The sequence below is a fragment of the Trypanosoma cruzi genome, genomic scaffold (genome assembly GCF_000209065.1).
Source record: "Trypanosoma cruzi strain CL Brener 1047053516783 genomic scaffold, whole genome shotgun sequence".
In the NCBI taxonomy this organism is placed as follows: Eukaryota; Euglenozoa; class Kinetoplastea; order Trypanosomatida; family Trypanosomatidae; genus Trypanosoma; species Trypanosoma cruzi.
Genome location: NW_001849509.1, coordinates 153014 through 179690, shown reverse-complemented (window position 1 = coordinate 179690; position 26677 = coordinate 153014). Strand labels below are relative to the sequence as shown.

The window sequence follows — 26677 nt, the reverse complement described above, 5'->3', positions numbered from 1 at the left end:
ACAGTTCCGGTCGGCCGTTTTTCACAATGTCCGGTCAATACCGTGGCGTGCCGTGCGGTAGCGGGTCAGACAGGCATTGCTGTGGCACGGAAACTCGCATGTTGGACGGCAAAACCAAACTGGTGGTGGTCCCATCGGGATGTCTTCACCGGGCAACGTGCGCCTTCTCGGCGGCCTGACCCTCTGCCTTCGTGGAATCGACGACAGCGTGACGTTAATCAACGCATGTTTGCGTGCCACTTTAGGCACACGGTGCACTGTTTCTCGTTGGCATTCTCCTCCTGTGCAGAGGCGGGGTTTCTGTGTGGGTTTGATGTTCTTCATGCGGAGGTTCAAGCCCTGCAGCGCGTGGCTATTTAATCTCCATTTTTAGTGTCACGACTTTCTTTCTGTCGGGTGTTTGTGCCGTGTGTGGCTGTTCAATCCCCCGGCATTGCCCGCCTGCCTGTCGCATCAAGGGCATTTATGAAGTGCTTCCTTCTTCGGTGCCGACCGTGGCTCTGTTCTAGAGTGTTCGTGTGCTCGTATGCGGGATGGTGATCCCGTTTTCGCTTGAGCCCCGAATTCACAGTACGTGCATTCGAACGGGGTGGATGCCGTCAAACCGTCATATTCCTGGCAACACCTCCTATTTGTCGGGGGAATTCTTGCTTGTGGAAGTGCCGAAGATAAAACACGACTCCGGCTTGCTTTTCGTACGACGCCGAGCGGAAGCTGCATGGGGTGGCTTCGGACTGGGCCGTGCAGTCTGCAGCGGAGGTGCGATCGGTGTGCCGTCTCTCGCTCTCGTCCTCGCTCAAGTGCTGGGCGGTGGTTCCGGTGGGAATTCTGGCGGTTCCGACTCACCGGGAAAGCCAAATTCCGCAGCGCCTGGGAGAGCGCGTAAAGCCCTGGGCGTTAACCATGTGCGTCACGACACTAGTGCGGCAGCTGCGGTGCTTGCCGCACACCGGGCAGTCTGCCGGCCGTCGGATCGTGGCGGGGTGAGGTCCAGCGGGAGGAGGAGGCGTTTCCGTGCAAAGTTCTTTGCGTGCCTGCTCTGCGGCATCCGCGCCGCACCAACGGCATGTGCGCGGGATGGCGGGTTGCAGTGGCCTTATCAGCCATCCGTATTGTGTGCGAAACTCCGGTGCGGAAGCGGGCCAGTGCAACCTCTTTCTCCACGAGTGAGGGTGGCGTCCGTGCGCGTGACTTCCCAGTCGCCTGACACACTGGAGCGGCGAGATTCGGCCCTGAGCTGTCGGACACAAATAATACGTCCGGCCAATGCGACGATGCCGGCGCTCCATTTGTCAATGAGCTGTGCGAGGTCGGACGCCTCCCTGGCTTATGCATCACATGCTTCGTTCTTGGGTATGTCGCAGTGGCCAAGGACAAACTGCATTCGTGTGTGCGCTACTCAGTGCTGCTGGCGAGAAAAAAGGGTACGTCCACAATGTGAGTCGCCAGGTGATCCAGAACCGTCGACGTGTGCTCGCGTGCTTCCACGGTTCAACGAGAAGCAGCAGACACGCACGCTGCCGTGGAAAAAGTCTCGGTGAATATCGTACCCTCCATGCTAACACCGCACTCCTCTGTATCGGCTGTGGTGCATCAATTTCGCACGTCCGGAAGGGAATTGGGGAAAAAAAAGCAATTCCTCGTGGAGGCATCCCCGTACCAGCGTGGCCAATCCGCGACGATATCCCTTGTCTATGGAATGCGGTGCGCTCGAGGATAAGTGTGGAACGTGACTGGGATGGATTGGTCCGTCATTTCCACCGCTAAAGAGACATCGATCGCCCTGTGCACTCGCCACACCAGAAAAGGCTGGAATCACGGCAATGCGTCGCGCCCCAATACACAACCCCGCTCAAAGACGTTCCTGGAAACCTGGAGCCCTGCTACTACTCTGTCGCCGCTTTGCTCCTGAGAATTGTAACGCCTCCTGCATGTAAATCCGCGGTAAGGCAAAGCTGCAATTCATTACTTCCACTAGGCGGTTCACTGGATCCTTCCTCCATTGCACAAAATGAGCGTTGAGTTCCTCGCACGCAACTCCACAAAATCACAGTCCGATACAACACAAAATCAGGAGTAACAAAAGCGACAACTCAATCCCCTTCCACACGGTTAGCGCAAAACGGAAAAAACTCCTGAAAGCACCCGCTCAAAATAGAAACAAATCGATAAAAACAACGATTAGCAACACTGTAGGTGCTGTTAACGATGGCTGGCTGTGGTGCGCAGCACAGCTGTGGCCCCCCAAGCACCGCATATTTACCAATTCCACTTGGTGTACGTCACATGGCGGCTTAATCGATCATACGGCTCGCACTGGATGCACGATCGAACAGTTTCAGCGTGTCTGAGCGGGTGTCGCCGGCCATAGGCTGCAACGGCGGTGCGGGTGGTCGGTACGACGACGCGCCGGTGGTGCCTGAGGCGTACGACGATGATGTCCTGTCGTGCGGCTTCCGCGCCTCCTCGTCGCTCTCCTCGTCATCGCGCAGCAACGCCTCCAGTCCGCCACGCCGCGGCTCGCGCAGCTCCTGCCAGTGGCGGTCCTCCGCGTACCACACAACGACGCCGTACACAGTGACCGCAAGCAGCACGGTCGTCAGCAGCAGCACGATAGCCACGTACGCCCTCGCACCGCCGTCGCTCGGCGCAAGGTGGTTGGCCGCGCTGACCAGGCACAGCGCCGCAAGGAGCACAAGGCTCGCCGTGCGCATCACCGTCAGAAAGGCCGAGCGCATCATGTTCGTGAAGGCAACAACGCCCGCGCCCGCAAGCAGCACAGCCGCCATGCAGAAGTACTGGACGTGGCAGCCTCCCACAGGCGGGTGCACAGCAGCAATCAGGCCCACCACACACAGCACCGACAGCTGGAACACGCACCAGTACACGTGGCTGCCCCTCATGTTCGTCAGCATGCCGCCGTACATCCGCTGCTGCGCCGCGGGGAACCAATACCCGACGGGGTACAGCAGGCGCTCGTGCAGCGGCTTCCTCGAAAACTGCCAGTACTTCGTGAAGCTCGCGCCCGTGCGGCGGGCAATCAAGTAGCACACGCCAGCAGGAAACGCCACACCGTACAGCACGCCGGCGACACCAATCACGCGGTGCTGCACGCGGGCGCCGGGCATCGCCAGTGCAAGTACGGAGCCAAAGAAGATGCCGAGATGCATCGCGTGCGCCACGACGTACGTCAGGCTCGGGAAGCGCATCGCAGCCCACGCACTCGCCGCGTCCACGCCGCGCCACCGCTGGAAGGCGGCCGTCACACCGCAGTGCACGCACCCGAACACAGCGGCGAGTAGCGCGTTGCCCACCACCATCCACAGCGGGTCAAGAGCAGCGAACACCGACAGGAAGTACGGCAGCGCAACGGTGCTCGCACGCTCCTGCGCCGAGGCGCATGGCATCCTCGCAAACACGCCGAGTGCCTGCATCTCCAGAATGGAGCCCAGCCCGCCGGTCACCACCACAGCAACAGCCGTCGCACCCGCAACGACGCCGGTGATCGCCGAGAGGGCGCTGGCAGCGGCGGGCAGCGTGTCGGACCTGATCGTGAAGGACCCAAGCAGCACACCCTTGCAGCCGCCAAACACAGCCACAGCATCGCAGCGAATTAATATCGTCTCTTCGGCAGCAATGAAGTAACCGCGGTGCACGGGCACAGCCAGCTCCAGGACGGTGGACGGATTCGTCGCATTGCGCACCCACGTCGCGTTGCGCAGCATCGCTCCCCACGGACCGCCAAACCCACTCGGCTGCGCCGTCGACACCGGCACAAAGCTCAGGTGCGTGCCGAGCTGCGGGTCGCGTGCCCAACGAAACGGCGGCGGCAGCGCCACCATCAGCAACGTCGGGACGGCGCTCCCACCGCCGCGGATGTCGTTCTGCGTCAGGCTCCCACCAGCCGCCGTCGTCGTCACGGCAAGTGTCGGGCACGCCACGTCGCTCCGCCACAGCGTGCCGCTCACCGACGCCGTCGGGGTACGCGTGGGCGACAGCGCCACCGTCTCCGTCACCTGCAGGGTCTCCGTCACCTGCAGTGTCTCCGTCGGCCCGTACTGCGTCGAACTGTAGTGCGTCCTGCTCAGGCTCGGCGTCCACGTTGGCGTCGGGCTGCGCGTCTCCGTCAGCGTCGCCGTGTGGCTCAGCGGCGGCATGCCGGGTGTGCGGTTGCACCCGTCCACGTGCGGCAGGTACACCGGCAGGCAGTCGCGCCCGTACCCGCCCTCAGCACAGCGGCAGCGGCACGACTCCGACATCGCCCTCGTCGCAGCAGCAAAGCAGCGCACGTCGGCGTCGCACACGCCACACGTCACGGGGCGGAATTCCCCGATGATGCCGGCGGACCTGTAGTCGATCGGCTCCAGCGCCTGCCCGTTGAGCGTCAGGCACCCCACGACGAAATTTCGGCCGGCGCCCCCAAGCGCAACGGTGCCGTCCATCACGACAGGCCCACTGCCAGCGTTCCCGTGGAGCGTCAGCGTGCTCTGCACGAGGTCCGCACGGCGCGGGTACGACGGCAGCGACAGAAGCCTGCCGCTGATGCCGTTTCCGCGCACCGAGAGCCACGACCCGGAAGCAAACGACGCCGACCCCCGCAGCACCAGCAGCGCGCCATCGGTCAGCGCACCGGCGTTGTCGTTCACTACGACGGCGGACGTGTTAGCCTCCACACCGCTGTCAAACACCAACCCATGCGCGGCGTACACCTGGCTCCCCGACACGCGCAGCACAGCGCCCCCCGACGCAACCACGCGCGCACTCGCGTACAACGCATAGTCGCCACCGAACACAGCCGCGTCCAGCGCAACACCGCCACCGACAAGCTCCAGCACGGCGCCGTCCACCACCACCGTCCGCCCACCAGTCATCACGGTCACGAGAGCCACGCCGGACACAACCAGCACGGACCGCACGAGCCGCAGGCCCGACAGCACCAGCACCGGTGCGTACGGCGAGGACTGCGAGCCGGAAAGATACACAAGCGGCGTCGGCCTCGCGGCAACCAGCAGGGAGTCCGTCACCGTCAGCACGGACCCCGCGGGAAACGTGCCGGTCAGCACAAGCGCACCGTTCAGCGCCTCCACATCGCACACGGACAGCTCCACCGGCCCGCTCTCGTCGCTCCCCGCCGCATCGCGCAGCGCTCCACCGCCCATCACGTATAGCACGGCGCCGTTCAGCAGCGACACGTTCTGCACAACGATCCGCACGCCGTCTCGCGCCATCCACGGCACGTAGAGCACCGGACTCACGCCGTCCAGCACAACGTGGCGCAGCGTCACCTCGCTCGCACCGGCAGGCACAACGAACACCGACTGCACCGTCACGCTCTCGCGGACAAACACACTCGACGCAGTGCCCGCAGCAGGCGACAGTGCGAGAGCACCCACAGGCACACACGCCTCGCCGTACCCGCCGCTGCCGCACGCGCACACGCACACACCGTCCTTCATGCTCGCCGACGCAGTCCCGGGCGCGTAGCAGTACGTGTCCCTGTCGCAGGAGTCGCACCCAGCAACGTCGATGCTCCCAGCGTCGCCAAATCCAGCCGCAGCGTACTCCTCCGCCGTCGACAGGACACGGCCACCAGCGTCGTTGCATGCCACCCTCAAATGCGCCCCAGCCGAAAGCGACAGGCTCAGCGACAACATCCGCGGCAGCAGCACTCGGTTGCGCACAAAGCTCAGCGTGCTCTCAGCAGCGGTCACGGCGCCAGCGGCGTAGAGCATCTCCCTCGAGACGCCTTCGTGCACGTTGCCCTTCGCCAGCAGCATCGACCCGCCAGCCAGGCTCACCGTCGAATAAAACGCCACCGCGTAGTCCTCCGTCGACAAAAATTCGCTCCGCACAAACGCCACAACTGAGCCCGACACGCTCACAGCCCCGCGCACAGACACCGCGTGCTTGCACAGCAGGAAGTCGCTGTCAACAAACGCCACCACGGAGCCGCCACTGGCCGCAACACCGCCCTCCACCGACACGCACAGCCCCAGCGCCGTCTGCACCGACAGCCCGTCCACGTACAGCGCACCGCGCGACGACAGCGCCACACCGCCAACCACCAACACACCAACAGCGTCACGGAACACCGCCGCCAACTGCGTGCGCGCAATGGTCAGCACGCTCCCCGTCAGGTTCACTTTGTGCACCACGAGGCACGCGGACGCGTCGCCAAGGTCGTAGGCGCCGCGGTACGCAACACGCCTTTCCGCAATCAGCACCGAGTCCACCACAGTGACGCGCGAACCCGGCGGAAATCGGTTCGCCACCACCACGCCGCCGCCGGAGCGCGACTCAAGCCCGCTAATCAACACATCGGCACGCTGGCCAGCAGGCGGGTCGGACAGCCACCCAACAAAGTACAGGCTCGCTCTACCCACAAACGTGCAGTTCGCCAGCGTCACGTTGCGCACGCTCCCTGACATCGACTCCACGTCCACCACGACGTCCGCCGCAAAGGTCACACCAACGTAGCACGCCACCGACGTCCCGAGACCGGCGTTCACCTCCTCATCCACACGCACGTCACGCACACAAAAGTCGGCGCCGTCGGTACTCGGTGGCTCGGGGACAGCAACGGGCAGGCACGCATCGCCGTGGCCACCCTCAGCGCACCTGCAGGCGCAGCCATCACTCGAGGCAGTCGTCGTGTACGCGGGGAAGCACGAAGACGCAAGAGTGCATGGGTCGCTGCAGGTCAGGATGGTGGCATTGTACACGGACGGGATGACGTATTCCGCCCCCTCCTCGCCGTTCACACTGTTGCACGCAGCCACAATCGCTCCATTCTTAAGATCGCGGGACCACGTGGATATCCGCAGAACTGTTGGCGTGCCTGTGCTGGACATAAACCGGTTGCCAGACAAAGACACCGTGGAATCGCGGAGTTTCACCGTGGGGTTCAGAAAGAGGAAGCCTTCTGATGGGGATTCACGGCAGAGGTTGCCGCTCAACTGCAGCCATGAGTTGTAGTAGATGTAGGAAGAGTAGCTTGAATAAAACACAACCGAGCTTCCCTGCATGTCATTGCCCTGAAACACAACCGCTGATTGAGATTCCACACGTAATGCCAAAATTAGTAATAAAAAGCATTTCACCGGCCTCGACACAAGATTGCCTCGGATCACCACGGCAGAGTTGTTCAGAACCTTCAGCGACAAAGACTGCCTAGACCCTTCAAGATATATCAGCGTACTGTCACCGCCGGCCATATGAAACGTGTTGCCCATCACCGCAAACACGGAGTGCCAAGACACGCTCAGCGCAGATCTGAAAACGCGGATGACGCTTGACGATGCCGTCACACTCTGAAACACATTGCCACTCAGCACCACCGCGGAGTCGTTGCTGATCACCAGTCCATTCATCGCAACACACGACAGCCTCATAACGTTCAATGCCGGCCGAGGGATCAGCCTCGTGACCGTGAATCGGTTCCCGCTGATGGTGATGTTCGTGTGCGGTGGAAACACACCCTCCGGGCTGAGCAGCGCGTCACGGAAAGTGTTGCCGGTGACGACGATGTTAAGCGACCCCACAGCGGCGTACGCGTTGCCCAACAGCAACAGCACAGCGCCGTCCCTCCACGTGCATCCATCGAACATGACATTCACCACGTCGCCCGTCATCGCCCCTATCAGCACCGTCAGGCTCATGCCACCCCCGCTGAACGTCACGTTGCGGTAGCACAGCCACGACAGCCCGCCGCCCACTGCCTGCGCAACCTCGGGGTACACCATGTCGCTGATGCACGCACCAACCGGCGGCGGCGGCGGTGTGGGCGGCACTGGCGGCGTGGGCGGCGGCGGTGGACCAGCAGGCACAGGCGCCGGGACACACACATCGCCGTGCCCTCCAGCAGCGCACTGGCACTTGCAGTCCTTGATCGCCGTCGTCAGCGGAGCAAAGCAGTCGCTCTCCTTCGTGCACTCCCCGCACACTGCAACCGTCGTCACGTTGGTGATGCCGTTCAGCTCCAGTTCAGCCGCCGTCGTCACCTCCCGTCCCGCGACCGTCAGGCACCCAGCAACGAACCGGTAGCCGGCCTCAGCCTGCGATAGCAGAGGCACCGACAACCCCGTCGAGCCCATCTTGCAGCCCGTCAGCGTCACCACACTGCTGCCATCGATGTTCACAAAAGCGGACTCAGTGTCGTAGAACATCGCACCCACTTCCACGTCGTTGTCGCGCCAATCCAACCAGCTTGACAGCTCAACAGTCCACAAGACAACGTTATAGATGGCGTAGCGCACGGAGCCGCTGTTTCCCACCACGCGCAACACGCTGTGATCCGACACGTTGAATACTTGTCGCTGATACAGCAGAGTTACCCCGGAGACCATCGTATTGTTGAGCAGTGCAAAAACAGAGTGGTCACTCACACTGAGACTGTGCACGTAGAACACGTGTGTGTATCCCTCAAAGCTGCAGTACCGCGCGTGAAGCGAGCTGTCACCCACCAGCTTCAGCGTCCCAATCGAGTACAAACCAAGCGCATCAAGATTCGTTGCATACGCCTTGACGTTGCTGACCAACAGCGAAGACGCACTCAACACGACGTCGTCCAGCAACAATACGCTCCACATGTTGTTCACAGTGCCCGGCAATTCAACCGCGAAGGTCTGCACCGCATCAACCTCCGTGAAGGCGATCTCGCAGCGCTGCGGGAGGGCACGTATAAAAGCAACGGCGGAGGACCGCATCACCGTCTGGCTCACGCGGATCAGGACGCCGGATGACTCCGCCACCTCAGCGCCCCCAAAAAACTGCAGCGCGGCACCCCCACGAAATGTGCACCCAGTGAGCGTGATGTTGATGGGGAGATGCAGCGGCATGCTGTTGAGGAAAAACGTCAGCACGGCACCCACGCCGCTGAATGTCACGTCCACGTAGCAGTGGTGCGTCTTCCACATCTTCAGCGTGAGGTTCGTCAGCGTCTCGTTCACCACGCAGCTCGTGTCACCGTCAACGACTCTCTCCGCTACGGGCGGCACAACCGTGTTGGGCACCTCGAAGGGAAGACACGATGCGCCATGCCATCCGTCCTTGCACCTGCACGAGCACGAGCTGCGGTCCACCGACTCCGTCCCGGGCATGTAGCACGCCGCGTCGTCGTTACATGTGCCGCACCCAAACACCATCACTTCCTCCGGAAACACATAGTCGTACAACACCTCCCCATTGCCCTGCAGGTTGCACTCCACCACAAACCGCGCGGGTAACGCAACAATCGTGTTCGAGTTAAAAAGCTTGGCGAAGAGTGCGCTTCCTTCCACCTGACGGTTGTGTGCAAGCGCCAATGCGGTGCCGCTGCCCGACAGCTGAAGTTTTTGCCAGGAATACGGAATAGTTAATACTGAGGCTGCACCCACGCTGTTGCCCTCCACACGCCACTGCGCACCGCCCTCAAGTGTCACCGAGCCAGACAAATACATCAGCGCGGAATCAAAAATTTCCGTCCCTCCAACGAAGGTGCAGTCCGCCACTCGCAGCAGCCCCGCGGACCTCACGGTGGTATCCCCAAAAAGAACAACGCCATTGACCGCGTTCATCGTGTTGTTCTCCACGTCAATGTAGCCGCCGTTCCTCACATCAACAGCGTAAACGCAAACAGATGATTCCACACCGTCATCGACCTCCGTTGTGCTCAACTTATTTCCCTTCACAATAATCCCGCCACCATCAACAACACCACTGGAGAAATAGACTGCGTACCTATTCCCCTCAATGTAGTTGTCAATTAGCAGCAGCGTCATATTCGCACTGAGAGTAAACTTCACAAATAAAATGGCGTGGTCCGACGTCGTCACAATCGTACTGCCCGCCACCAGTATCTGGGAACTCACGCCAAAATCGCCCCTGAACTCCAGCTCACCAGAATCCAGCATCGAGGATGTCACGTTCACGTGCACGCGCGCACCACTCCCCTTGACCGACAGGCCCATGAGGACGCACTGCAGCAGCGTGATGTTGAGTGTCTGCTGTGGCGCGTCAAAATACGACATGTCCAGCACAATCGCGGCGGTGAAGGTCACGTTGACGAAGCACAGACCACGCACACCGGGATCAGGAACGTCCACGGAGCTGATGCTGCCACCGTGCACGCAGCGGGCCTCCGTGTCCTTCGCGTCGGGGAGCGGGAGCGGCCCAAGGCCGTCCGGAACCGCAGCTGGCAGACAAGTGTCACCGTAGCCGCCAGAAGCGCACACACACTCACAGCCGCTGATGCTGCTCGTCCTCGCTGCAAAGCACACAGCGTCCACGGAGCACGCACCACAATCCAACACCGTCACGGGCGTCCCAATATTGAGGTCTTCTTGGTAATCCGTCACAGGTGAGCCCCTTGCCTCGTTGCACACGCCGTAGATGATCGGGCGCGAGTCGGATGGTGGTAACCAGTTGCTTGTCATGTATGTTAAGGCCGAGTACGAACCGGACGTGAAGTTGTTATGTAGTATCGACCACACGCTCTGATCGCGGAACGCCATGCCGTAGTGGTTGACCACGTACACAACGTAGGCGGTGCGGAACTCGTTGTTGCGGTGCACCAGCCAGCTGCCGCCGGTCACAGTCAGCCTGTTTGCCATGAGCATGGCGAAGCCGAGACGGAATGTGCTGGACACAATCTGCAGCACGCTGCCGCCATCCACCGCAACATCCAGAAACACACACGCGCCTTTGTAGTATTCGATGCTCGGCGCACTCCACGAGCTGTTCTGTATGGAGAACACAGAGCCGCCGCTGACACGCAGGTCCGACGCAAGAGCGTACATCACGTGCGTCCGCGACAGGACAGCGCAGTTGTCCATGTATAATACGCTGGACAGGTTGGCGCCAAGGCCGCGCTCCACAAGGATCGCAGCGCACGAACCCCCGCCACACGCTAGCGTCGACCGCGTCATGACAAACCGCGTCGACAGAAGCCGGAAGCCGTCCAGGACAAGCGCGGTGCCGTACCGAGATCCCGCATAGCCAGGGGTCGTCGGCACGTACTGCGACCCGCCAACCGTCGCGCGCAGCGTTGAGTTCGCCAGCAGCACACTCGAGTGCAGCGGCATCGCGCCATGCAGCACGATCGTGCCCTCCAGCGACGTCAAGTTCGTCATGTTGACGAGGGCGTGGGGCATCAGGCGCGCCGTGCTCTCGCTGAGGCCGCCAATCCGCAGCTGCGCGCCGTCCGCAAGCACGCAGTGGCGCAGCGTCACGTTCAGCACGTCAGCGAACGCGTCCATCAAGCGCAGGTCCACCGCCACAGTGATCGGCCCGCTGAACACCACCGAGTCGAAGCACGCAGTCGCACGCCCGCCGCCAACCGTCACGGACTCCGTCAGCGTCACGCCACTCACGCAGCCCTGCGCACCGCCACCACCGCCACCACCGCCACGGGCCCTCGCAGGCGGCACGTCGAACGGCAGGCACGCCTCGCCCACACCGCCGGCACGGCAGCTGCACGCGCAGTCAGAGAACGACGCCGTCAGCGCATCAAAGCACGCCAGCGCAGCCGCACAGCCGTCGCACGGCACCACGCTCACGGAGGGCAGGCCGGCCATGCGGTAGTCGCCGCTGCTCCGCAGCACGCGGCCGCCGGCACGGTTGCACTGCACCAACACGACGCCGCTCGTGATCTTCAGCCCGGAGACGAGCGTCGCGCCAGTGGCAGTGCAGCGCGCAATCGACACGGCGCCGCCGCCCAGCGTCACACCCGACAGCGACGCCACAGACGACGCCTCGCCCACCGCCCACACGTCGCGCAGCTCCAGCCACCCGCCGGCACTGACCGTCCCACCGTCGCAGTGCACCAGCGACGACGCAGCAGACCCCTTGACGCGCACGAAGCGCAGCACCGAATCTAACGCAACTAGGCGCTCTCCAAGCACAAGGCCGCCGCCGTCGCTCACAACCGAGACGTTCGTCACGGAGAATACCGAGTGGCTCCGCAGACTGAGACGCGACGAGGACGCCACATGCATCGCGGACGCGGTCGGACCGCCCGACGCCTCCAGCAACACGCCGTCAAGCACCACCGCGCTCGACAGCAGGTCCACGTCGCCGCCAACGTACACCGCCGACCCGCCCGCCTGCAACGACCTCAGCACAGTGTTGCTCACACGCAGCTGCGTCTGCAACAGCGACGTCGCGTGCAGCACAAGCGGCGACGCCACCGCGTCCGTGAACCCGCTCAGCTGCGAGTAGCGCATCGGCCCCGGCGTCACAATCGTCGAGTCACGGACCGTCACGTTCGTGTGTGCCGGCAGGTTGTGCACAAACACAAGCGAGCAGTAGCTCCCAGACAGCCCGCTCACGCTCACCTCCAGGCTCCGGTCACTCGCCGGCTCGCCGCTGTAGCCCCGCACGTAGATCTGCGCACTGCCGTCGCACACGCAGTTCCTCAATTCGATGCGCAGCGCGCCGGGAAGCATCGCCGGCACATCGAACACAACAGCCACGCCGTTCGTGATGTACACGCCGTCCATCAGCGCCGTGTCCACGGCGCGGCCAACCGTGATGGCTCTGTCCACCGTGCCGCCCCGCAGTCGCAACACAACCGCATGCACCGCGGGCATCCACGCCGCCGCCGCAAACAGCGCCAACACCAAAAGCAGCATCGCCACACGCACAGTCGCAATGGCCCTGCGCCGCACACGGTGTCGGCCGCGCGGACACGCGCCCACCGCAGACCGCATCCACCGACCCAGACAAGTACCAACAGGGCTGTCGTGGTGTGTCGCACTCGCCCCGTCGACCATAATTCCAGCTTTCAAAATCCCTTCTTACAGATAGCGAATCCAGTGACACGATTCCGCCAGATCGTTATAATAATACTGCTAATCCTAATACTGCAATTAATCCCTAACACCTTAAAACGATAGTTGTGCTGGTCAAGCCAAAGTATCTCTAACTGTACGCTCAGAAAGGGAATAAAAGGCAGCAACTACAGTAACCAAACACAGTGGCACGCAGAGGCATCCGGTCATATACCATCCCCATCACAGTACAGCCGCCGACACAAAGCAGCGCAGACGCAATCAAGTCAGTGACACCATTGCCCTCCCACTTCCCACACAACCCCACAAAGCCACCGCGCCGAGTGGCGGAATCCCGGCAAAAAGCCAAATGACCACTGGCACCGCTCCTGTTACCGAATGGCTCCATCACAGGGCGGTCCCGACGCCGTGCACGACACACAAGAGCCGAGGCAAACCACGTGGCAGCGTTACGGCCGCCAGCCATCAAGCACGTCCGAAAGGTGTTGGTGTTGGTGGTACGTAAGTGGAGTGGAGAGCTCGCCGGTCGCCAGCAGCAAAAGCGTCGTTTCTAGTCCACGCGAGTCGGCATTGCACAGCAAGCAGCGGCACCATGCGCGCACGGCATACACAACAAAAATAAAAATAAAGAAGCACGGCGGCAGCACTCAAACACGGGGAAAAGGGTCCACACCGATTGTACATTCCGATTGGCTCACAGACATCCGGATGGTGGTCGCGCCGCTGCTCTGCGGTGCGTGTGGCGTGTGACTGCAGTGGACTGAGGGGATGATGAGAGGGGTGGGAGACGCAGTGCGGCCCACATCCATCTCGGTTAACTGTGACACCGGTGACGTCTTCCCGTCAGATCGCCTGCAGCAAAGACCGTCGCCGTCAGCAGCGGTCGGCGCCTTCCCTCTCCCACTGGGGCGCAACTGCAACAACGCAGTCGCTCGCCTCCTCCCTCACCAACACAACGAGGGAGCAACGGCAAAAGATGAGACACGCACGGCAAGCGCGCAGTAGCAGAAACCCACTGCTGCCGCCATGGCCAAACAAGGTCGGCTGCAGGGCGCAAAAAGAAGAGTAAGCACCCCACCAAACGCTTTGGCACCACGTGGAAGCACCGCAACCGACACACAAGGCGAAGCGCCGTGAAGCAGGCACCAAAACCAAAGCTCCTACAACAAATTCATCGTAAAGCAAAAGAAAATATTATGCGAGCGCATAAAAAATTCACACAAACTAAAAAACAACAATGACGCTGCAGACGCAATAAATGGTTGTGGTGCGCAGCAGCCGTGGCATCGCGCCCCTCCCTCATCAAACGGCACCGCACCACAACGCACCGTGACGACAGCGTGCAATGACGACGATTGAGTAGCACACACAAAGCGGCATAAACCTTTCATCCAGCACTCGCGCAAATTTACGCTCTCAGTATGTACTGCCAACGACACGGGGAAGGAGACGGAAGGGGACTGTTCTCTCCATCCTCCTTCTGCCCACAACAGATCCTCCCCATCCTCCTCCTCGCTAAGCCCTGGGTGCCGCAAAACGCCGTCAAGCAAAGCCACGTGTATGGAAGTCCTGAATGCGCGGGGCAAGACAGGAAGCCACCCACGCTCACTCCCCCGCACACATTTCCCACAACTTTCCCATACGCAAAAGGGCAAAGACATGGAGAAGAAAATCCCGCCGCACAACGCACGCAGAAACACCGCCATCCACGCCGCGCCGCAAGATAGAGCCATGCACACACACACACACGGCCGCGACGAGAGGGACGGGGCACGTCCAAGTCCACGGCGCAGTCTTTCACTTCTCTCCGCCTCACAGCAGGCGGTGGCGGGTGGCGTCCCACACTCACAAATGGGGCACGGCGCACACCATCCGCTCACTTCGAGTGCGCTCAGCAGACCGGCGCCCAGTCACCCTCGTGCCATCGCAGAGGGGAGCGCAAACAACCGTCGTCGCGGACCATCGGTGCCACTAGCAGAAAAGAAAAATAAGAAGAAATGGGGGCGTGTCAGCAGCACAGCCAGCAGAGAGACACTCAACGGGATACGGAGACACTCAGCGGCAGTGAACACAGCAAAAAAAAAATAAACCGCAGCAATTTACAAAAAACAAAGGAAAAAGGGGTGAGAGTCCAGAAGAACTCCCAAAAATATGAAAAAAAAAAAAAAAAAAAAAAAAAAAAATTGATTCGGAAAGACGTTTATTTCATGCGCCAAGAAGTACCATACAGTCATTTGTTTGTGTATGCATATTGCCCTCAACAATAAAAAGAGGTCAATAAAGGACTTTACTGTTCCACCAGCCCACACGACATTCTTCACATTTCATGCGGCATCCGGCTTTTTCTTCAAATTCTCGTTTCGTGCAGTCCATGGGACGCACAGCAATGAGGCCGGCACCGAATTTGGGCAGTAAAAAGCAAACAAGAGGCGGAAACACTTCACTCATTACAGTGTGCAGCAGACAGCCATTAAGTAAAGAAGTCACTGAGGATGCACAGTGGTCCGTCGGCAATGCGTCCGGCACAGCTCTCCGCCCTTCATCACCGCAGGGTGGCAGCGGCACACTCCCATCCACAGAAAAGAAAAACACGGCGGCAGGGTGTGGCTGTGTGTGTGGCGCTGCGGGTGTCTGCCCGCCCTGGCAGCAAAGAAAACAAAACAAGAGGGAAAGAAATGTGTGCTCCGCCCCACAGGCCCTCGTCGCACGCCCACACGTCACGGCTCCCTCAGCGCGCCGTTCGTCGCGGCCCCTCCTCATGCGTGCAGCAGGCGAGGCGCACAGGGCCGTCGTCATGAGCGTGTCGGTGGGTCTGCGAGTGGAGCAGTTGGGCGGGAAACACACGGCACCCCTCACGGGAAGAGTGCAGCAAAAAACAATTAAAAGAGGGAAGAGTAGAAAAGAAAAAAACGTCCATAGTGATTGCCCCAAAAGCAAAAAAAAAAAAAAAAAAGGGAAGAGAGAAGCAATAAAACGTGAAAAAAGTAATAAAAAATTTAAAAAATTATAAATTGCAAACAAACAGTAAAAAAAAAAAAAGAAGTTTTTATGAGGGAAATTCATTATGACGTGTATTTCTGTGCAGGGGAGGCCACAAGTGTCCCACGCGGCAGCCAGTCACTCCTCACAGAGCCGCAAACCCCCACAGTCCCAACAGAAGGAGCAGCAGCAGCGGTCCTCTCTCACACACAGTGCCGGCATCGCTGTTATTCCCCTGCGACAAATTTCCGGGACTGCTGCTGAGTGCCGTGGCATTTGCTTCCCTATCCTGTGGATGGATCCCCTCCTCCTCCCGCCCATCCTTTCCTCTCGCCGTCTTTCCATTCTCACCAGAGCTCACGCTCACCTCAGGATTCACCGTGGGTCCATCTCCCTGCACCGTATCTCCAACTTCTGTTCCCGCTCTTTGTTCACCATCTGATAAGAGGTCGCCATTTACTTTTTGAGTTCCATCGGAAGGCTTTCCTGACAAAAAGTGGTTTGCAGACCCCTCTTCTCCTGAGGAAGTCGTGGCAGTGTATTCTGTTGATGTGGATAAACCGCCCGCACCACTTCTCCCCAACGACTGTCCCTTTTCCTCCTGTCCTTCACCAGGAGAAGACTGAACCGCTGTTAACTGAGTAGGCGTGTTCACCGGAGGTGGAATAGAGGCTTTTCTCGGGTTGAAGGCGCCTATCTCAGGGTCATTCAACGGACGGTTGTACAGCAGGACGTTCGTCACCGTCACAGACACGCCGTCTCGGCTGTCTGCATTTCCTGCGTTGCTTCCATCCCCTCCAATGTAGAAGTGGGAGATCTCTTTCGAATCATTATTTTTTAATTCACATGGCGCGTCTCCCACACGCTGACCATCGACGTACGCGGAGCCATGGGTGCCGTTCTGTAGCATAAGCACCAGCTGGTGTGTAGTGCCCGGCTCCCAATCGCGGCTGTGCTCCGTCTTCGGCTTTCCATCGCACAGCAATTCCCACTTCTTTTCTTTGTTGTACGAGAACTCCATAAGTTTGTTTTCACCGTCCAGACGCACACCCATCAATGGAATAGGACCCTCCTTCGGCACACCGTCGATTGACACCGTTGCCACAAGAGTGAAGTTGTAGTTCGCAAAGTGGTACAGCTGATTCTGCCCCTGCGCGCCAACGGGCCACTCCGCCCACGCTCCCTGGAACTTCACGCCCTTATCCAAAGTCCCTGTGGCCGCTGCTGCACCACCCTTTACCGTGGCGTTCACCCCGAGGTACTCGTCCCTCCATGTGTCGTCAGAGAAGTTGTCGGACAAAAAGCCAACCAGCCCATCCGTGATCTTAACAGTGCTGCAGGCATCGTCAGTTGAGGTACCCTCCAAAGCACTTAAAGAGGTGCACAGCTGGGAGACACGTTCGTCCACTTCCTTCCAGGTCGTCAGCACCTCCTTCACCCGCTCCAGCTGCGCAGTCAGAAGCACAGAGACCATACCATATGATTGCTCTCCGTTGCTCTTCTTCTTCTCGTACAGTGCAATCAACTTCTCATTATTATTATTATCTTTACCACTTTTGTACAACAGGGAGCTGGCGGCAACGTCTTCGTCATCACCGGATACCGACCCAATATCAACAATGTGCGTATTGTCTGTCAGCCAAAGATGGAGTTTACGCCTTGCATTGACTTCGTTCTCAGTCTTCAAATACGCCGGCAGGGTAATGAGCATCACATTTCTCTTATCATTAACACCGTCAATCGTCGCTGTGATGAATCCGCCTCCAACGCCCCTCACATTTCCCTTGTGGTTGTTGCCCCACACGCGCGAGAGTGTCCCGAGTGCCTCCGTCCACGAATCCCCCATGTCACCGACCTCGTACACCCTGCGGCGGCCGTCATCACACACAGTCATTATCATGAGTTTTTTGTCCCTCCCCCACTCCACGACGGAGGGATCACTACAGCCATCGTCAGACATTCCCTTCGACAGCTTCCAATTGTTATTATTCAAGGAGTATATGATCAGCAAAACGGTCTTTTCGGCCTTTTCTACGCCCTCCGCCTTCTTCACGGCTTCCACAGGAAACACAAGCGTATGGTCTTTCATCTCAACACCTGATCCACCGCCGCCAATCAACCGTGTTAAGGATTTGTGTTGTTCGCCAAAAGATGGCCGCGAGACTTCGTTAATATTTTTCCAATGGATTGTTTTAACGCCTTTCTCATTACCATTGACCTCCCCTTTCACCAGCAAAAATCCACAGTCAACTGCATCTCTCTCCTCGAGACCACCGGCAGCTGTCTGGCTGTATTTTCCGGCAAACATGTAAATATCATTTCCCTCCACAACAGTTGTTGGTCGGCTCACATCTACTTTCTTCTTTTCTGCGGAACCGACTTTCTCCAAAACCTGTGTATCCTTTTTGTCATCCTTCAGCACTTCCTCCGGCTTGTTAGCAGTTGTTGTCGTGAGTAGTTGGGATGCAACGCCAGTAAAAACGTCGACTTCACCGTTCTTCTTCGCGCACTGCGCCTCGGCAACGGCAAACACGTCACTCCCCACTTTTAAAAGGCCGGGAACACCCAACGAAACCACTTGTTCCCTATCATCAGTGATGCCCGTCCATTTAAACTGGGAATCAGAAAGCCGCCCCTCAGCTTCCGCAGCCCCACTGCCGCAGCACATCAACACGACGACGAGGAGCAGCCCCGCGGAGCGAAAGAAATGCCGGGACATGCTGGGCCTCTGGTGCTCACTCTCTCTTCCTTCCCTCCTCTTTCCGCTGGATCCAGTCACGCGGCGACGGTTTTGTGCGTTGGGTGCCATGACAGCAGCAACACGTGAGAGCATATAAATATGTGTCTGTGTGTGTGTGGTGTGTGTGCTGTTGGTCCTTTCAAAGCCCTCGAATTTCACAGTAGCGATTTGCGCTTGTTCGTAACTTCCTTCTTGGAGACGAGCAACAAACAACAGCGGAAGAAAGGCAGTACAGCAACAGTACAGAACGCCACCATTGACAGCGAAACACAACATCACCATCACTGCGGCCGTTACTCTACAGCACCTCTCAACAGCACACAAAAATTAAGAAAAACAAGTGAGCAGCCTCCCAATGGGGTCACAGGCCGTGGCCCTGCAAATAAGCCAAACGACAGGGGGCCACGTGTGCAGTGAGAGGCACGAGAGTTGCACTGCAACGGTACGGCGGCGTGATGCCCCGTTGGGAGTATCGATGCAGACCAGCACACCGCCTGCAGAAAGAGTTGCTTCTCCCGCTCAAGAAAGAGAAAAAACGGCCTCAGCGTCCCAATAATGAGAGGTCGTCTGTACCTCCTCGCAGCACCTGCAAGTTCTGCAGGCACAATGATGCAGATGACGCTCTCCTGCACGCATGGCGGCCGCTGCATCCTTAACAATGGCAACCGCATCATGTGGCACCACACATCGCAGCGGGTGCGCACAGTCTCCGTCTCCCTCCTGTCCCTCTACCTGGGAACTCATCGGTGGACGTGGCACACTCACCGACATGTCAGAAAGCAATTGTTTTTCTTCCTCCCTCGCACATCGCACAGCAGCACCGCCAAACGAAGGTCACTCCTCCTGTCGCGGATTCTCCTCAGACACGCCTCCCGCCACATTCATCGGCTTACAGGCACACAGTCCGTAAACGTCACGCTGCTGCCCCGCATGACGGTGCCGCAAACACCAACACGGCGCCCCGCCACTCGGCGCAAACAGTATCTGGACACACAAAACAGGTTGCCCCAGCGAACAACAGCCCCCTCCAAGCAGTGAAACAGGACTCGTCAGTAACAATCAAACAATCAGCCCTTTGTTTCCTCCTTCCGCCATGCACGAAGTTCTGCTGCCCCATACATCATACGTGACGCCCGGACCCTCAATCAGCAGACAAGGCAGTATGCGCCTCTCGGTTCATTGAGAAACCCTCTGAACATTCTCAGCCAGTCGTCGCCATGGGCTGTGCATGAGGAGCACCACGGCAAAAATGCACAGGAGCTTATATGCAAACCCCCAACTCATTCCGCGTCAATGAAGAGTGTGGCACCAGACATCTTTTTCACAACAATGTCGACTTGCTCTTCTCTGAGAGGCCTCCCATACACATCGCATGTGATCAGAGTAAAGAAAAAGTAACGCCTCCAGTCTGACCGTCATTCCGCAACGGAGGCCAAGGCACAATCCAACAAAATGCCGCAAATCATCACATATTTCACACAGACCATCGGCGGCTCATGAGGCAAATGCACAGCACGGAAGAAGGGTCATGCTCGCAAACACGCAACACACATACACAGAGAGAGTTGGGAGAAGCAACACTAGAGAAACCTCATTCAACCGCCGACAGAGGAGCTCGTGGGTGCTACGTCCAAAGCCATTCTTTGTGAATGCAAATGACAATAACACCAAACAACGTGAAGCGCCGGTCGGGCACCACATATGGGACACAGACACCACCCACCCACCCATTCACTCTTCCTCTTCCCAATGGTGTGGCCCTCCTTCACCTCCACAAACACGTTTGCTGCTCAGTCATGCGAGTCTCTGACGCAAGCACTCAAGTGGCGTTTTGGTAATCCAAAATTCAGCACTTCCGAATGGCAGTGGAAATGCTCGCAGAGGCCACACGGCTCCTCAACGCAGCCTCAAGCCCTCCTCAGGACTTTAATGCGATGGAGAGGAATACAGGCGGCTCTCGTGTCACAGAAGGCGGCCAATGGGAGCGCTGTCCACATGCAGAAAATGCCGAGGTGTGAAACAGAGAAGGGAGGAGGTTCGCAGAGGGTGCCACCTGCCACGCCTGACGTGTGTCGTCTCATTCGTGCGATGGAGAAGTAATGAGACGGTTGTTGCGGTGCGTGCGTCTCACACTCGGGCCAATGAACGCCTCAATGAACATCCTGCCGAGGGCATGCAGCTGGCCGTGCAGACAATCCCGAGTCTCGCCAACGTTACCGCGGCCGCTCTTTTGGCGAGGCGTCGCTCTTCTTCTTCCTTGTCTCCCGTGCGCCATCCTCGTATGGAGGAAAACACCCTCCACAATTGGTGTCATCAATTACCTCCAAATAATGAAGATGATTCCCGGCCTCGAGAAAAAGCCCCCAAAGTGACGGTCAACGGGAACCCAGCAATGCATGTCATCTTCTGCAGCCGCGTGCATTGCAACTCCCCTCAGCTGCCCGGCGCTTCTTCCTTCTTTGTGGACCCAAACCGCATAGTACACTTGGAATTGCTCGGGTCCTCCACAGGCTCATGTAACCGTGTCCGTCCCACCCGTGTGGCTATTGGGTTGCATCACGTCACCGCTCACCGCTGCGCCACCGAATAACGTGAAATAAAGTTCCATAACACCACATCCGTGAGGCGAAAACGCATGCATAACTCCAGCGAGTTCCCATTGCGTAAAATTACACGGTACCACACACATACACTCTCTCTAATCAGTGATTCGCCGTCAGCAACCACAACGGCATTAAGAAGCAGGCTCGGGGCAATCCCTGAGAGTCGTCCCCACCCCGGCGAGCGGCCGACTCTGGGAACCCCGCACTCTATCGCCGTTCCGGGAGGGACTCCTGCCACCGCCAACCGTGTTCCTCCGTCGCGTTGACACACGGAGCTTTCTTCGCAAAACGACGCGCTCCATTTTAGAACGTGCCTGTGAGAGCGCGGGCCACAGGGGCAGGGCGCACCATCGCATTGTCCCGTCACAAAATAAAAAGAGAGCATCCGTGCCAATTTGCCGCAGTGCTCACGGATGTGCTTCTGCTGCCTTCTCTCGTGCTTTCCCAAATAAATCCTATGGTCCGCACTGCAATACCACGTGTCCTAACAACTCTTGGTGCCACGGCTGTGCTCCGGCAATGCGCGGCTGGTTCGGGCGCCGGTCGATGCCGCCAGCCCTGCGCAAACAACAAACATCCCATGAGGGAAACATTGCGGGCGCCTGGCCTCCCCGACAATACGGGGGCAATTGGCCCTTGGACCGCGATGTGGCGGCAGGCATTGCCAGGCGAAGGGCCTCCAGTTAGGCTCTTCGCTCCGTCCTGGTGGCTGGGGATGTGTGCCATCCGGTTTGCCCACAAGACCGGTGCGCGGAGATGACTGGCTGTGGTTCCCCTGTCCGAGAGGCCTGGCAATTGACCGTGATACGTGTGGTGCTGACTTTTGCGCGTATTCTCTATTTGTGTATGCCTTTCGTTCCCGGTGTGCCGGTGTTTTTTTTTTGTTTTGTTTTGTTGAGTCCCGGCTGTTTCATTCGACACGAGTTGTGCTGGGTCAATATTTTTATTTAATTATTTTTGTGCGTGGATTGCTTGCCCTTTCGTTTAAAATAAATAAATAAATTGGTGAAGCAATTGATCCCCTTACTTTTACCTAACGTATGCGTAGGATTTTTTTTTTCTCAGTGTGCCCAAAATAAAAAACGGAAAAGAAATTAAAAGAAGTTGAAAAGCAGCAAAATGCCTAGCATTCCTTTGCTGGCGGAGCTTGGAGCAAAGGCCGCTGAGTTTCAGAGATTATTAGACTCCACTGAAGCGCCTGAAACGGTGAAGAAGAAGCTTCGTCCAATCATGGAGCCGGAGGAGCTTTTTGTTTCTCAGGATTCTCGGATTTTTGTGCGTTGTCGTCCTATTATTCCTTTTGATCAGGAAGACATGTATAGTGAGAGCATGATTCGTAAGGTAGAAGGACGCCGTGATCTTGTTCTAATGGTACCCAAGGTTTCTTTAGCTGGACAGTGCTTGCTAGACCCTCATACGGTAAATCTTGATGGCGTTTTTGACGGAATGGATGATACTTCAAGAGTTTATAGAGAATCTTGTTATCCTCTGGTTAACTTATCGGTTGAAGGAGCCTCCACCTGCGTTCTTTGTTATGGACAAACGGGGAGTGGCAAAACCTATACAACGGCAGGCATTCTTCAGCTTATATCAAGAGATCTAGCTTCCTATTTTAAATCTTATGACATTTTTATTACTGTCATTGAAATACAAGCCAATAAAAACATTGATCTTCTAACGGGAACGGAAGTGCAAGTTGTGGAAGATGTATCTGGAGAATTAAAAATTAGAGGGGCTGATGCCTTTGAATGTTCAAATGAAGAAATATTATGGGCAGTATTTGAAGAAGCGGCTTCACAAAGAATGACAAAAACAACAGGTAGAAATGAGGCCTCTTCCCGTTCACATATGGTAACTTGTATAAGAATTGTCTCAAAAAATAGTAAATGGGCAAAACCTGGAGAACTTTTTGTGGTGGACCTCGCGGGAAGTGAAAACACAGCCGATAGTGCAACCCATGATAAAGAACGTCAAATGGAAGCAAAATTTATTAATACTTCACTTATGACACTCAAAGAATGTATTAGAACTCGCGTATTGGCGGCAACCAGTACAAATCATTTACATATTCCATTTAGAAGATCGCCCTTAACTTTGTTACTTCGTGATTGTTTTGAGATTGCTGTGAAACGCCCAACAAAAACGGTGATGATAGCATGTGTTTCACCCTTGTTAAGGGATGCAAGACACACAATCAACACTTTGAGGTATGCGTCGCTCCTTGCTGTTTCTCCTCCTGCACGTGTTGTCGCAGATGATCCGGACGACCCAAACGGGTTTGACAGACAGCAAGCATTGGAATTTTTGGTCCGTTGTTCAAGAGGGAGGATAACTGAACCTGAGTCTATTCTTCCCGAAGGAGATGGACGAACTTTAGTTCACATTCCTGAGGCAGAGTTTATTAGACGCATATTGGAATCTCATTCAAATATAACCGAAAAAGCAGCGAAACAGATTTATACCTCAATATGGCAAAAGGTTGTAGACGCAAGAACAAGGGGTCGAAAAGTGATGACGGCAGCGAAAGGAGCTTCATTTACTAAAAAAAGTGCTTGTACAAGAAAGTAAACACGCGAGGGGCTGGACCACCATCTCAACTATGCCAAATTTTTCTGATTGAAACCTAATCAATTTTTTTTTTTTTTTTTTTTTTTTGCTACTTTTCCTTTTTTTTTTTTTTTTTTTTTCTTTTTTTTTCTGTCTGTGTGTGTTTCCTTTTTTATATGTTTTAGATGAATTGTTGGAAGTGGCAACTTGTAAAGTTTGTGGAAATGTAAAAAAGAAAAGGTATCGTCAGACCTTGAACTTGAGGTGCTGAATCATATGCAAAATTTTAGATGAAAATTATAAAAATTTTTCGGGCATTCAAAAAAATATCCGTGGCTCTGTAGTTTGTGCATCCCCTTCGCTCCAAAAAATTATAAAAGAATGAAAATATATATATATATATATATATAATAAGAATAATAATAATAACAATAAAATAAAATAGAAAAATAACAAATAATTCTGATAATAACACAGATTTCTGAGTTTTATATTGCTTTTGGCTTTCTATTTATTTTTTCCTGTGCAACAGGATGTATTTTTATTTATGATAATGTAATTTTGTTCAATTGTTTTTTTTCTTTGAAAAAAAAAATTTTTTTTCTTATATTGTTTTTATTATTCTTATTCTTATTATTATTATTATTATTATTATTATTATTATTATTATTATTATTCTTATTCTTATTCTTATTCTTATTCTTATTCTTATTCTTATTATTATTATTATTATCTTTTATTTTATATGTATTTAGGCTTTTTATTCTTTTACTCATTATATAATTAGTATAATAGAAAAATGCAAATTGTTTCATTTGTTATTTTGGCTATTTTGTTGAGCTACGGAGCTTCCGCAAATGTTCTTGGCATTGACTTTGGATCTGAATACATTGAGGTTGCCGGGCCGCACAATGGCAATAACGTTGATATTGTGCTAAATGAGCAATCCCATCGAAAAACAGACAACTACATTGGCTTTAAGAATGGAGAGAGGTACATTGGAGATCAAGCCAAGGCGTTGGCGGCTCGTTTTCCCTTAAATATGGTTACAATGATTAACCAGCTGATAGGGATTTTGTGTGATTCCACCGAATTTACGATGTTAAAGGACCTGGAGTTTGAATTTGAGACCCGCCCCGAAGAGCGAAACACGATTGGATTTTGCTTTTCTCAAGATGGAAATTACACCGCGGAGGAACTATATGCCATGGTACTTCAGTACTGCCAAAGTATTTCGGAAAAAGATGGAGTGGTGGATCCAAAAAGTGTCGTTATTACAATACCGTTTCATTCTTCTATGGGAAAGCGACAAGCCATATTGGAAGCAGCGCGTTTAGTTGGAATGAATGTTTTAGGATTAATGCACAGTACTACGGCAGCTGCCTTTTATTACGGTATCCGAAGACGAGGATTGGGAAATAAAACAATGAATCTACTTGTTTATGACATTGGAAGTACTCATACCGAAGTTGGTATTTACAAATTTTCTCCCCCAGTCGCACAGTCTGGGAAGAAGATAAAAAATGCTGACAGTTTCGGTACTTTAACGACAATGGCTGTGGTAGATGATACGTTTTTGGGAGGTAGAGCATTTGACTTATGTATTGCCAAAATTTTTGAAGCGGAGGCAATGAACAAAATGAAGATTTCTAAGGTTATTGGTGGAAAAACGATACCCGAACGAAAATCTCAGTTTTCACTTCTGCGTGCAGCCAAAAAATCTCGAGAAATACTTTCAGCAAATAGTAAGACACCCGTTACTATTGAGGGTATTGTTCCAGAAAGAGATTTTAGTACGGAAATATCTAGAAAAGATCTGGAGGAGAAATGCTCTCATTTGTTCGAACGGGTGCCTAAGTTGGCGGAAGAAGCCTTATCTAAAGCTGGACTGAGTTTGAGCGATATCGATGCGTTTGAGATGATGGGTGGTACCTCTCGGACTCCAAAAATTATATCCGATCTTTCTGCTATGTTAGGTAGAGAGGTGGATCGAACTTTGAATTCCGATGAAGCAGCTGCCGTAGGTGCCGCATATTATGCTCTTCGCTTGTCACCTTTTTACCGTGTCCGTTCTTTTCGAGTGGAGGAGCATATACCATTTGTTTTCTTTTTTTCTATTACTTCTTCTTCGAAAAATTCTTCTCAATCACGACGTTTGCTTGCTGAAAATCCAGCTTTGGGGATGCGACAAAGTATAACGCTTAATCGAACTGAAGATTTTACCGTTGAAATTTTTGAATCCAACAATTGCGTCGTTAAAATTCAGGTAATTGGTGTAAAAACGACGCTTGAACGTTTGGGGTTTTTTGCACCAACCATTGTACATCCTAACAATAGCCATATTGTCCGTGTTCAACTGCGAATAAATGATTCTGGGCTTTTTGAGGTTGATGAGGCGGATGTCATTTATCGTTATGCCGCAAATGTCTCTAGTAAAATCAAACTGAACACAACAACAAACGATCTAAATACTTCAGATATAACAAATACTTCAAATATTACCAATACATCATACCGAACTGTCCATAATATTAAAATGAAGCGAACTTCTGCAACCGTTGCAACGACAGTGAGTTTTACAAATCCTTCACCACTGTCTGAGGAAGCTTTTAGGCGCTCAAAAAAAAGGATTGCTGAGATACTTGACAAGGAAAGAAAGAAACACGAAGCAGCTGTGGCGAAGAATAATTTGGAAGCTTATGTTTTTTGGGCGAAAAGCGAAGGCATTTTGGAAAACGAAACTGCTCTAGGTGTGATAAGTACAGAAAAAGTTGAAATGCTGAGGGCGAAGTTGTCGGAGGTGCAGGAGTGGCTTGAGGATGAAGACTGTGGCTCTGAGCAATGCAGTAAAGAAGAATATGAAAAGAAAATGGAAGAAATCAAACAAATTGTGCGCCAGGAACCAGACGCTAACAACGAAAATGAGGTTGTAATTGAATCTAGCGACGATGATCGGGGCGATCTGTGAAAAACTGGAAGATTGTTGATTTCATCGGTTTTATTTTTGTGTTTTTTTCTGTTGTTGTTGTTGTTGTTTTTCT

General features: G+C 55.2%; 4 protein-coding genes across 4 annotated transcripts, besides 23 other annotated features; 2 read left to right on the top strand and 2 right to left on the bottom strand.

The window, feature by feature from the left end:
* Positions 1-15076: a sequence feature (areas not merged during assembly with more than two copies in the genome that could not be assigned to a particular haplotype).
* On the bottom strand, positions 2295-12749 carry Tc00.1047053506885.489 (dispersed gene family protein 1 (DGF-1), putative; the record flags this gene model as incomplete). Its single annotated transcript, XM_816456.1, has 1 exon — positions 2295-12749. One exon carries the CDS (start codon positions 12747-12749, stop codon positions 2295-2297), a length of 10455 nt encoding a protein of 3484 aa, XP_821549.1.
* Positions 7764-7814: a microsatellite.
* Positions 14922-14950: a microsatellite.
* Positions 15077-15736: a sequence feature (heterozygous, Esmeraldo-like haplotype).
* Positions 15697-15809: a sequence feature (T-rich).
* Positions 15737-15863: a sequence feature (areas merged during assembly that could not be assigned to a particular haplotype. This can correspond to areas where the two haplotypes were merged or to regions with more than two copies in the genome that were merged during assembly.).
* Positions 15864-16532: a sequence feature (heterozygous, non-Esmeraldo-like haplotype).
* Positions 15892-18768, bottom strand: Tc00.1047053506885.480 (trans-sialidase, putative; the record flags this gene model as incomplete). Its single annotated transcript, XM_816455.1, has 1 exon — positions 15892-18768. One exon carries the CDS (start codon positions 18766-18768, stop codon positions 15892-15894), a length of 2877 nt encoding a protein of 958 aa, XP_821548.1.
* Positions 16533-18148: a sequence feature (areas not merged during assembly with more than two copies in the genome that could not be assigned to a particular haplotype).
* Positions 18149-19182: a sequence feature (heterozygous, Esmeraldo-like haplotype).
* Positions 19183-21104: a sequence feature (areas merged during assembly that could not be assigned to a particular haplotype. This can correspond to areas where the two haplotypes were merged or to regions with more than two copies in the genome that were merged during assembly.).
* Positions 21105-21576: a sequence feature (haploid, Esmeraldo-like haplotype).
* Positions 21577-23457: a sequence feature (heterozygous, Esmeraldo-like haplotype).
* Positions 22026-22093: a sequence feature (AT_rich).
* Positions 22209-23657, top strand: Tc00.1047053506885.450 (MCAK-like kinesin, putative; the record flags this gene model as incomplete). The annotated part of the gene is made up of 1 exon (XM_816454.1): positions 22209-23657. One exon carries the CDS (start codon positions 22209-22211, stop codon positions 23655-23657), a length of 1449 nt encoding a protein of 482 aa, XP_821547.1.
* Positions 23458-24063: a sequence feature (areas merged during assembly that could not be assigned to a particular haplotype. This can correspond to areas where the two haplotypes were merged or to regions with more than two copies in the genome that were merged during assembly.).
* Positions 23721-23786: a microsatellite.
* Positions 24003-24023: a microsatellite.
* Positions 24024-24046: a microsatellite.
* Positions 24047-24110: a microsatellite.
* Positions 24064-24720: a sequence feature (haploid, Esmeraldo-like haplotype).
* Positions 24244-24369: a microsatellite.
* Positions 24436-26604, top strand: Tc00.1047053506885.440 (hypothetical protein, conserved; the record flags this gene model as incomplete). The annotated part of the gene is made up of 1 exon (XM_816453.1): positions 24436-26604. One exon carries the CDS (start codon positions 24436-24438, stop codon positions 26602-26604), a length of 2169 nt encoding a protein of 722 aa, XP_821546.1.
* Positions 24721-25200: a sequence feature (haploid, non-Esmeraldo-like haplotype).
* Positions 25201-26677: part of a sequence feature (heterozygous, Esmeraldo-like haplotype) that runs on past the window's edge.
* Positions 26617-26677: part of a sequence feature (A-rich) that runs on past the window's edge.